At 40.2% G+C, this 12,831-nt stretch overlaps 1 protein-coding gene across 9 annotated transcripts in view; it reads left to right on the top strand.

The window, feature by feature from the left end:
- Nucleotides 1-12,831, top strand: part of LOC147155834 (uncharacterized) — a 116,577-nt gene that overhangs the window by 79,780 nt on the left and 23,966 nt on the right. For 8 of the 9 annotated variants that reach the window (XR_015091925.1, XM_086065434.1, XM_086065433.1 and 5 more), the window contains one exon: nucleotides 374-437. Coding sequence is in view for 7 of the 9 variants with exons in the window: in XM_086065434.1 (XP_085921560.1) it covers nucleotides 374-437 (64 nt within the window). In the remaining 2 variants the exon portion in view is untranslated. Of the gene's footprint in view, nucleotides 1-373; nucleotides 708-12,831 lie in introns of those variants that run through there. The other variant, XR_015091924.1, reaches the window with a different exon arrangement.

Below are 12,831 nucleotides of genomic sequence, written 5' to 3'. Positions count from 1 at the left end.
GGAAAACTGAAAACAGTTTGAATGTTATATATTTCCACAAATTACAGTTTTTGCACATGTAGAGACAAATCTCTGAATTCATTTTCAACGCAACACCATTGCTTGTATGTATCGATCTGATCGCCAATAAGTGGCAACTGAGGCGTAGACTTTAGTGAGCTGACACAGCAGCCAGCAGCCGGAGTGATTTACAGCTGCAAACCCGTCTGATAACGGAATGACAAATAGCTTGTCGCTATCGTGGATGAAACGCGGCCCTGACATCGTTGCGCGTCTGCAAGTGGACAGTGTGCTGTTTGCTTGATGCAATGGCAAATATGACAGACGGATGTTTGATGTTTAACTTTGTCTTGATTTTTCTTCTGTTTTGCAGTTTACCTGTCACAAAATGACAAAGGCAGTCGTGAGGATGGAGGTGGTTCTCAATGTGGCACGAGGTAATTGACTTGATTGGCTGCGTCACTCACTGATAAATTGAAAAGGCTTTAACGTCATAGAGGTATTTGTTAAACAATATTTTTTATTATATTGTAGTTGGTGATTGTGCGCAGTGTCAAACTGAAGGTTGCTTTCATTATTTTGGTTGGTATTTCACACCAAAATGCTACCAATACATGACTTGGACGCCTGACACTGAAAAATATGTCAGAATGTAAAAATTATAAAAATAAAAATGTTATTTTTCAATGTCAATGGATGGATTTTCTAAAATAGCATTTATTAAATTTTCAAGGCCAAAAATAATATAGCGATGTCCCATCTTTAAAAAAAAAAAAACATCATTCTCTGATACTGTTAATCAAAGTGAGCATTTTTATCTTTGTAAAGGCAGACTTTCCTTCCATTGGATCTCATCAGACCGTGCAGGTGTATCTAAAGATGTGTTCAACATTTTTATTAATTATATCTGGAAATTGCACACATATGTAACAAATTTCTTTGTCTTTTCCAATCCAGTTCAATGAAATTATAATTAAGTTAGGGGTGCACGGAAATGAAATTTTTGGGCCGAAACCGAAAATGAGAAATGCTTGGCCGAAAACCGAAAAGCCAAAAATAAATTAGAATAATTCATTAGAATTATAATATAATTATAAAATATTTAGGCCTATTAAACACGAGCATTTTAACAAAGCACATTATAATTTGAAATGGGTCCACACCACAGACATGTTGGCGAATGGTACATTAAACACCAAATGCGGGGGGAGAAAAAGAGCATTTTCTGGCGGTGCAATTGCACTTTATTGTCAATGTACAGTACTTTGCACCGGCGGGCACGGATGCGTGCGGTGCGGTGCGAATAACGCATTTGTAGGCTATTTGGAGCGAGACACGGTGCGGCACACTTAAAATTGGCACATTCACATATTCTCCAACGTTTAAAAATAAATAAATTTCTTCGCACCAGTCAATCAGCTTTGGAAACGAACTGCAAAGTCACACACGGCGTCCTGTACACATCTGTAGTCACCCTGCGATAGTTGTAAGTGTTTACTTGTTTAAAACTGTTGATAGCAATAGTGCTAACATTAGCTAAAGTATTTAGCACGGCCGCCAGAATGCAAGTGAAAAAGTGGAAGCGTTCGAGGGGCTCTCATCAAAAAAGGAAGGCGCTCCAGGTGAAAGATTGGCTCACTTGTAGTGCAGTACTAGGCAGCGCTCTTTTTTGACGTATTTACCAAGCGACGGAGCTCTCCTTCACCGGTGTGCACGATGAAGCTGCCGGTACTCACAAACGGCAGTGAGCAGCGAGGCGGACACTCACCCCCACGTTTCGTTTTTGCGTGCGTCACCACAACATCCTCTTTCGATCATATTCTTTCGGCTTTAATTTTATTTCGGCCGGATGCCGAAAATGCATATTTTTGCTATTTTCTTCCCAAAATTCACGGTGGCTGAATATTCGGTGAATCACTAAATTAAATCGATTTGTTTGCCACATTAGAACTGACATTTTAAATAGAACAAAAGCCTTTTGTAATGGTACATTGTGTACCCTGCAGATCTCATTTGTCACAGTGTTATTTTATTGTCGGTGTGGTGTTATTGAATTAGAGGTTGCAAACGCCAGCCGACTTAATCTGTGATTACTTGCTGTTTGTTATCATCAAGTCTGTGTGAGAAAATAAAAATATCAAGAGTTAAGTCTTTACATTAAACGTGCATCCAGTTTGCAATAAGAACAACCTTTTTATTTAACTTTGAAATGTCAATATTTAGTTCCGGTAGATAAAAACAATCACTAACAACAAAGCCGTATTGAGATGTTTTACACATACATTGGAATCCAATGTCATTTGAATGATTTCAGACGAGGAGAGGCGTGGCTCCTTACAGGAGCATGAGAAAATAATGATATCTTGCTGCCGGTGCGTTGTTTTTGTCTCCACGGACCTAATTACAATAGCTGGAGTTGTGAGGCTGTCAATTGCCAGGAAGCCTCACCATCGTACTTGATTCTTGACCTCTCCCTTCTAAAGAATCTTATCACAGCAGGCTTCATTTGCTTAAAGCAATAAATATACAGGGGGTGTCAACTTTTTGTTTATTTATGTGTTTATTGCATCGTATGGTCGGAATCTTTATTCGGCGGAGTGGCGCCTTCTCTCAGATGCATAATGCATGACGAGCTTGATATCAAAACAAAAGTCCTCGATAGAACGTGATACGACTCAGCCAATCACATTCGAAGCAGCTTTACGAGTAGAGCAAGTGGGTGTGAGGTTGTTAAGCAGTGAGAAGAGAAGACTTAGGGCAATTTCTCTGTAGTGTAATTCCTCCCAGGTAACATGACTTTATGGGTGGAGCAAGTGGGTGTGTTTGAGGCAGGAAAGTGGTGAGGAGAAAAGTGTGATGACCAGTCGCATGAATTAGTTTATTCAGAGCAGGATGAGTGAGTCGAGAGAGTGGGTGTCTGAGAGGCAGGCAAGCAGTGAGGAGAGAAATCCAAGAGCCAAATGCTTGATCGAATGACTTAGCAAACACATTCAAAGCAGCTTTACAAGTGGAGCAAGTGGGTGTGTGCAAGGCGGGCAAGCAGTTCAAGGGCTAACTGCCTGGATTGAAAATTCCCCCAAATTACAGTCAGTCAGACAGTCAAATAGTTTATTGGGAGTCTATTTTCAAGTGCAGCCGGTGGGTTGTGATGTGAGCAAGCAGTGAGGTGAGAAGTCCAAGGGCCCAGTCGCTTGCGATGTAACTCCTTCCACATGGCAATCACGGAACAAAAAAGACCAAGGACATCAGAACATTTCTTCCGAAAGGATTACTTTGCCTTCTGCGCGACAGCTAGCGCGCGGGCCGACTCCAAACCTCACATTCTAAGTGTCTTCAAAATGTCACCACGACCACCACCTGTAAAAGAAGACATCTCCACGAATCGGCCACCCCGGAGATAAACCGAGGCCTCTCTGAAATAATTTGCAATCCGATAATGGTGATGTTAGCCCCTGCGGAATGCTAGCCTCTCCAGAAAATACACCGCATTGGATGATTTTTATCTCGGCTTGCAAACATTTCAGGAAATCGTAACCTGCCGGCCTTTATCAATAATAAAAATAAAAAAAAGAGTGGGTGGTGTGTTGGGCATAGATGAACCCCCCTTCCCCTCCAGCCCCCCGGCAGGGTTGGGAGGACATTCTGTTTACCCTGCGCCGCCCAACTGCCAGTCAATAAAAAACCTATTAGCCTGGCTGAACTCTTTAACAGCAGCCAATGATGTTTGTCGCCTTAATGCGACGGGTTGCCGTTTTGTGTTAAACCTTTCCTGTGGCCTTCCTAGACGTCATTTGGGTGTTTCTGATGGCTTCGGTCCTGTCTACAAGTCGGAAAGTGCCAAACGTTGGACTTTGTGGATTTCGTGAATGACATTTAAACAGTTTTGGAAATTTGAACTAACATCTCAAGTTGAATCACTAATCTAATAACCCTTCAACCCTTCACAAAAAGCAAATGACTGAGATTGTCATCTTCCTGAATTCTTTCCCAAAGATCTTAGAGCCATGTGTAATGCTATAAATAAAACAATTAAAATATATACTTAAATGTATATAACAGAACAATTTTCTTTCATTATTGTCTAGAGAAATTCCAGACTCAATCTTGAGGCGACATAATGCGGCACAGTTCCCAAAGAGGAAGGAAAGAGGCGTAGTTTTTTCAGTTTAGCGTTCAAGAGTTCTCTAGCTATTTTCGTTATTTTAAAGTAGTGAATAATTTGAAAAAAGAATAGACGTTAAAAGTAGACCAATACCAAATTGACCATATTTGGACATAAAAGGCCATAAACTTCAGTTGACAGACTGCCCCCTAAAAACGGGCTTATTTCAGCCAGAACAGGAAAAAGATTGCTAAATTATTTTTGACAAAAGTAAAAAAGTTATTAAGAAACCTAATGACTGTTTTCAACACCCCCCACATATTGTACCATAAAAAAACAGCTTCCAAACCGGATGACGTCTACACTGGTGAAAAATGGAAGCACAAACGCGTCTGGGTTCGTCAGCGGGTCGGGCGCTGTAGCGTTTCATTAGCTTGACTGACATTTCATTAAGTGGGAAAAACATCTTCATCTGCCACTGCGCACGTCCGAGCATCTTCGCACGGCTTTGAATGATAAGTATCTTGATTATTATGCCGCCGCTTCGCTCCCCTGCGCCTGTGCCTTGAGGTCGGAGGTTGCTTGTTTGCAGTGTTGTAGGCCCTTACCTGGAAAAGTTTAATGTTATATAGCCGTAAAATGTAAATTCACCACGGCAGGCTGCCACGTGATCAGATCAACAATGTGACTAGGCTGTGCGAAGCTTTTCATTCCTAGAAAATGGAAATAAACCTTTCCAGGGGTATGAAAAAAAAAAAGCATTGTTATGTTCGACTAATGGAAGAATTTCATAGCAACTCGCTTCCTGCAGTCACAACAGGGAAGTTCACCAAATGGAGCTGAAGCAGCTTCTTTTCTCTCCTGTGTAACAGTCATACAGATTACGGGGAAACTGTAGGAAGCAGCATGATTTGAATTTACGCTGGTGGGGGGAAGATGAAATAGCGACGCTCGGCTGAATACACTTTTTGCTGGTGGCGGTGCTGAAACGCTCCCTTTGTGGGTTCATGATAAGATGTTAAATATAGGCAAAGCGTTTTATTCATGGCCCCAGTGAGTCACAGCAAGTGGCAACACTAATCTCAACGTTTTAAAGACTCACACCGGAGCCATATTTCACTGCAACGCCCACTGGAAATGTTTAGTGTACTTTATAGCATAACGTCGGGATTTCACCACCACTGCACACAATCCATTTGTTCTTGGTCATTATAGATTCATTTTGCCTCACAATCTGCCGGGAAGACGCCATTAACCACTTTTTCGTTTGTCTCTTATTAGAAGCCAACGGCCACAATGTGCGCTTGTCGCATTTCAGTGGAAATACATTCATATTCCACGCACGAAGGGTGTTCTTTGTCCTGGACGCTCTTGGGACAGTAAGGCCTAGCGAAAGTACACACAGTGGCGGCAAGTAACAAAGCACAAACAGTACAGTACACCGCTCACATTTCTGCAAATATATCATTAGACCTTTTCATGGGATAACACTGAAGAAAAGTCACTTGGACACAAAATAAAACCTCGTCATTGTGAGGCTTATATAACAGAGGTGGCAAATCCAGATCCAGAAAGTAAATACCCTGCTACAGTTTGGCTTTAGCCCCTGGTGCTAGCGAGCTAGCTTGCCATAGCACTTGAGTTTTTACTTTCTGGACCTTGATTTGCCCACCTTTGATATTCCCTCAAAATAAAGCCATTAATAGCTAAAGCCCTGGCAACAAATGAGAGTACACCCCTTAAGTGAAAATGTCCAAATTTGGCAATTTGTCATTTCTCTTCGCAATGTCATGTGACTCGTTAGTGTGACAAGGTCTCAGGTGTGAATAGGGGGCAGGTGTGTTAAATTTGGTATCATACTGGTCACTGAAAGTTCAACACATAGAGGTTGAAATCTGATAGGATGGAAAATCTAACCTCCACATACAAATATCGGAAGGAGTGCTGCTAAAAGAAATACTACAAAATGAAGTAAATAGATTGTCGGGAATAAATGTACAATTTCATATGCACTACTGTGATATCCACCACCAACATCGACGCTAAACATAATTCCTGAAGCTTCCAACCAGAAACCCTTTATGGTGCTCACGCAACGCGCGCGTGCGTAATCATGTGAAATATTTTTGTTTTCCTTGGGCAAAGACGGAGGGGAAATGAGAAAAAATAATAATTTGACAGTAACCCGCCGTGGCGCGGCGCTTCACTCCGAGTAATTGGCAGTGTAATTTGGACCGTGCGGTGGGAGCGAAATGAGTTTTCCCTGGAGAGTTTGGCCACGGATGCTGCTTCATATTGCTCGCAGGAAAAATCAAGTCGCTGCTGAGCGGATGCTTGAAAGCAAATATTGTCACATCATTGAAAGGTAAATAAACAACATTTGAACTGCTTTTAGAGAACCAGTGAAACTTCATTTCATGGTCCATACAAGCACTACCATACAAAAGACTCAAGGTTATTATAGTTTTGGAATTTTCATTGTAGTTTTTCTTTCGTTTTGAGTTTTGTTTTTTAAATTGAGTTTTAATTAGTTGTCATTCTGTTAATAAAAAAAAAGTTTTAGTTATTTTAAAAATGCTTCGTTCCCCCCCTCCCCCCGCCAATTTTATGTATATAAAGTAAAAACAGACTGTTTACAAAAGTACATGTGCAAAGACAAAATATACAAAACTTATAAAATAACAAACACAATAAAAACAACGAAAGCAACATAAGAAAATTTCACAGTGTTTCACTCAATAATTAGCTACACATTTACACATACATGTTTGAAAAGGAGTAAGAAGAAGCATAAACTTATCTGGTCCTACCCCTTTTACACAATAAATAGTAGGTATATATAGTAAACAAAATAAAACTGCTAGTATACAGCTAATATATCTTGATTATTAATAACAAAGGTTATTAGAGTAATTATTAACGTAATTAAACCAAGTATTGCCCGTGTCATAGACCAGATGGTATATTCGCCAAACCTCTTTTAATGGTCACAAAATCTTTATCTTTAGTTAAGCGGAGCATGGCGTCAACGTTTGACGATCTTTTCTCAGATTCTACATGAGAAGAGAAGCGCGAGGGCAATTTCCAGTTGTATCTATTTTTGTGCTGATCGTCTCTATCCGGGCCTTCATTGTCTTTGCCATTGATTTTCCTGGAGGGTCTGCAGGCTTGCGTTGCCCCTCCACTCGGGACGAAACAGGATGCACAGGGCTTTTTACCGGAGCACTTAATGAGATTTGCGTTGAGGATCGATCGGTAAACGGGACAAAGGGAATTGAGTTCAAGGCCCTTTGACGGCCAAAAAAAGAACGAATACTAACAAAGCTTCACTGTTGTGATTAGCTTCCTGTGGTCATTATGTTTTGATGTGTTGATACACTATTCATTTTGATGTTTTCCACTGTTTGTTCTGGCACAGTTCAGTCAAGGTTTGCATTCCGCCAACAAAGCTCTCTGTTGTCGGTAAAGTGCTTGACGCTGACAGCTGCCGAGTAGACACAGGTGGTAGCTTTTCTGATGCTCTCAATGCCTACCATTGTCGGGCCGAGCTGTAATTCCCTTGCTATTATTATCTTCAGCACATGAGCACTAAATGGCCCATTAAAAGTGGACACTTACATCAGCAGGGGAGACTACTTTGTCTTCTTCTTGTCTTTCGACACGGCGTGGCTTCTTGGCACAATTTTACGTGGAATTTCATAAAAGAGCCACACAGGTTTCATGGTACAACGGCTCTCGAATTGAGCACTTTTTTTTAATCATAGGTTGATTGCTCCTGCTGTGCTGAGGCCCAGGAACAGGACACAGAAATACGCATAGACTCTTCTCTGGTGTTCTTTTCTTCAGGGTGAAATGATTAGGCAATGTACAGGCTCAGGTGTGTCTTGAATCTGGACAGGGTACGATCAAGATCGTTAAGTTATTCTGGAGCAAAATGTTCTGTCCAGTTGTTCTGGGGCTGCTTTGCTCAATCTGGCTTGGTTGGATGTCTTGAATTGACCTTCACAAATACTACGAGAATACATCTTGTACTGCTCCCGCTGATCTGTTCACCACCGACCTTTTGTTTTAGTTCGGACCAATCAGGCGTTGCCGGCGGAAACCTAACATAGACAAATGGACGCTGCAATTAATTCTGTTCTTGCAGAATTACTCACTGTTTTCTTGTTGAATGTTGAACAGCGAGAGGCGCTTTGTGCATTTTTATCTAGTAAAGATATTTGTGCATTTTAAATTTTTTTTTTACTAAAGACGACATTTTCATCCGTTGCCGTGATTGGTCAAATCAAACGTGCACAAGATGCTGCATCGTCCAATCAGCTGGAAGTATTTTACAGAATGCCCCGCCTTTCCCGAACGAAATGAAATCTGCCGAGTGAAATTTCAGATTGTTAATGTGAAGAACTACGTTGAATGAATCACAATTATCAATCTGGTTTGTGAGGTTAATCTTGATTCTGTGGAGGTACAATTTAGGTCATCTCAATATTACATCGGACTGTACCCTGCTTTAGAAGGAGAATTTCAGATTTGGTTATTTTAACGTGCTTTAGGAATAAAAAAAGTTGAGTTGAGTAAGATGACTGGAAATAGGTTACGTTATCCAGGCTCAAGCCAGCCATGTACTGGAAACCTTAAGGGTACAAATTGGAAGTGGACCAGCGTTGAGGAACGCGTTGTGGTCCAACTGTATCCCCCGTCAAATATGAATTAGTTTCCCCAAGGCATAATCACACGTGGTTGAAATAATCCCATTAACAGCGCGGCTAAGCGGCGCACTTCTAATAGCGTTTTATTGCCACGCCGCCCACGACGTCAAAGCGCTCAGTGGCATATTCGCTTGTAACCGATGGAACCTGCGACTCTCAGCTTTTAATGGCAGCCCACTCAGGTCCTCGGAGGCGGGCCGCTGTCACTCAGCCATTGAGCGTACTTTATTGGGAATGGGGGGAGGTAATTGGCAGGCAGGCTCCTTTCTTTTGCTTGCACTTTCCTGATCTGTCAGTAGACCGGGGGCCTCTGCTGGGATTAAAGGAAGGAGGTTTTGGAGCGGCGTGGGTTACCTCGCCTTCACACATGACAGAAAAATCCTTATTCAATCAAGACGCCCACCCGGCAGCCTTACACTTAACATTTTTTTTTTTTTTTTGCATTTTCAACGGAGCCGCATTTAATTAAATGGGGACATCTGAGAAGGGCTGCACCCACTCAGCAGGTTCCTTTTTAATATTTAATGGATTGGAATATTTTTACTTTGACACAATGCGATAAATATACATGGAGTTCACAATACTGAATTCATTCAGTCATTTGACAAGTACAGATTGTTAATATTGCAATTATTATGATGATTGTATATTATTATTAGTAGTAGTTATTATTTGTAGTAGTAGTAGCAGTAGTTAATTTCATTCGTTAAATATATTATTAGTCACATAAATGCAAGTATGCATGTATTATTTATTTATTTTTATTAGGGGTGTCAGGCAATTAAAATTTGTAATTGTAAGTTTTCATACTCTTGTTAACATAAAAGTGGAAAAAGATGTTAAACTAAGAAATATGGCTGCATATTTTAGTCATTGACACAGTAATTTCATAATAATTCATAAAATTGATTTGAAATTAAAAAGGTGTACTGTAAAAAAAAAAAATGGGATGATGTGTGTTGAGGTAATTTTTCTGCCACTAGATGGCATATGCTTATATTTTTTCTCAAAGTTCTCGTCAGTACTTGGACACTATCATTTCGGGCAGCTGGAGATTTTTTTTCGAGATTTTCTGGAGCAGCCTGCTAGCGAATAGAACGCTACCACAAATCCAGCCTACAGAGATCTACAAAAGCATAAAGTAGTTTGTCAAAAATGCTGTCAGTTTTACAGTTGTTGGATTCTAATAAAAGCACACGAGCGATTCCATCCTGGCGTGCAGCTTGCAAAGGTTGGGGAAAGCAGATATTTTCAGCATCATGCTGTTTTGGCTTTCTTCCTCTTGAGTCATCGTGCACTGAACCGCACGGCTCCGTGTTGTCATGCTCGTGTAATTTGGAATAACGACAGCTAGATCTCATCTAGCGAGGCAAACGCCATCGCAAATCCTATTTAGATTATTTACTATGACTCTTTTTTTTTTTTATATATATATATATATATATATATTTGTTGGGGTGTGCGAGGGTTTTATTGCATCTCCGGAATGTCACCTTGAACCGCATCGTACGATCACTCACAGGGATAAACAGGGAAAAAGAGACGCTGGGAAAGAAACTAAATGCAGGTTTTGAAAATGCATCAACGCTGGCATCTGGAATGAGATCTGTCAGAATATTCATCATCCTTGTCAGAAAAAAATAATCACATCATCTCTCCAGGGGCAATTTAAAGAGGTCACTTCTTAAAAGTCAAACAATGCTGCGATACGAATGCTAATTCTACAAAATTTGCCGCTGCAAGTTTTTATTCACGACAGCTGTTTTCCATCCAAACGCTTCAGGATACAAATCATGTCGTTAAGCACACAAGAAGAAATGTTGTCTGCAATGAAGGAAACGCAAGCTTGTCACACGGGCGAGAAACACATTAAGAAGCAACCTGACTTCGGCGGGGTCGGCAATCTTTGAGGAAACGGAGGCCACTCAGCATTCAGAGCCGCGCATCTCCCCCGAGCGCGACATTAAGTCAAACGTCTCCCCCTCACCCCGGCGAATAATTTGCCGAGCCTGACCTCTGCTGAGTTGATACCAGCCGAACGTCGCGTACCCGACAACGCCGAGCAAGTCTAACAGCCTGAATGATGCATGAGGTTAGGAGTCATATTTTGTCATATTAACCCTTTTATTTGAAGTGGGAGGGGTGTTAAAATAGAGCAAAATAAATAAATACATAAAGTAGGGGTGTCAAAATTTGTGCGTTCATTTTTGGTTAATTTATAGTTACCCCTTACTTAGAAAGCCTGTAGTGGGGGAACTCCAGTCGCAATGTAGCAGACACATCCATGTCAAAATTTTGCGGTAAATAATTTAATAATAATGCATATATTTGTGGAGACTGGGGTCAAGTTGTATGTTACAATTTTAAAAATGTGCAAAATTTCACAAGTTACTTCATGTTAAAGATTAGATAGCTCTTTATATAGAAAGGAAATTGCAATGCAACATCTTACATATGCAATTATGCCATCTAGTGGCAGAAAATGACCTCAACACAAATCGATATCACTCGTTTTTTTACATTACAGTACTTTTATTTAAAACTCAATTTTATGAATAATTATGAAATTACTGTATCAATGATAATAATAATTTTAAAACATTTCCACTTTCATGTTAACAAGACTATGAAAACTTGGAAACGGATATTAAATTTGCAAGTTAACTATTGAAGTCATGCGATGAATTGCGACTAAAAGTTTTAATCGCCTGACAACCTTAATATATACATCTATTCAATCTTGAAATGTAATGGTTCTATTTTCTTAAATCAAAGTTGATTTTCCGATTAAAATAATTTTTCATTATAACCCTATCATATATTGTACAGGACAATACTTAAACTGTAATTTTTGGAGGATTTCTTCACATTTGTTCATTCCTTAAATTAGAAGAATGGTGGTCCTTCTTTTAGAATTAGTGTTGATTGAAATGACGCCTAAGAAAAAGCATCCTATGAGGCTGCGAAGATATCATCTAATATCAACACATGACAGAGTATACCAGCACCTCTTTTTTTTGTAATTAAACTTGCAAAGGAGTAGAAAGGTTCTCTTTAGCGCCTCCACTTGTGCGCCCGTCTGGTTGAGTGACGGCTCGTAATATGTATAACCCCGCCGAGACCTCGCCAAAGTGCAGCTGTACAAGACGTGCTAATTGAGTGCGCTAACAGCTAATTCCCCCATAACCCCCCCCCCCCCTTCCCCGTTGCATTGTCACTCCATCCGTAGAGAATATAATGCTTCGCCCGCGCTCCTTTGTCACACTGGATGTGTTGCGGGTTTTTTTTTTTGCAATGTGTTGACACATGAGAAGCAATGTTTATTTTTATTTTTTGAATAATTCAGATATGATGGCAAGGAGTAGACAAGCACACACGAGAGAAAACATTACGTTGCGCTTTTATAAAATGTCCACTGCAATGAATTAGGAATGAATTCGATTTTTGTAGCTAAAAAATGATGTCACATTTTTGGGCACGCCTTGTCTTGTCACCGCAAGAACAAATCACAATTGACTAAAATGCAGTAATACTAGTCGTTTTTTTTGTTGCAGAAGATAAAGAATATATGCCTGTGAGTATTGTTCCTTTGTCTATCTACATGTGTTCCTGCTATGTGTATAAATGTCTCATGGTTAAATGGTGTCAACACTGCTCGTTTTGTTAGCCAGCCTGTGCCGTTTTGTATCGTGTGTTAGCATTAAGCTGTCAGACTTTCGTATGAGGCAAATTGACATGTCATTTTCTTTGTTGTATGCATAGTTTGACAGTTAAGTCCTTATCACTTACTATCTGCTTGGTATGCACTAGTGCAGCTGCAAAGTGAAGAGTCGTCACGCTTTGTCGACTGTCAAAACAAATCAAAGAGACATTGCCACTATCAGGGGAACGCAAATGCAAAAAAATAATAATAATAAAGCAATACATTGCTAGACAAACAAAGATACATCATTTTTTCATAAATTCATAATCATGTTCAGACCAATTAATTAATGTTGACTTATTTCCCGCAGCACACCA

This window comes from Leptonotus elevatus, chromosome 21, assembly GCF_054856555.1.
Source record: "Leptonotus elevatus isolate MCC_2025b chromosome 21, RoL_Lele_1.0, whole genome shotgun sequence".
Taxonomy (NCBI): Eukaryota; Metazoa; Chordata; class Actinopteri; order Syngnathiformes; family Syngnathidae; genus Leptonotus; species Leptonotus elevatus.
Note: the sequence above shows the minus strand (reverse complement) of the source record. Positions and strands in the feature narration are given on the sequence as shown.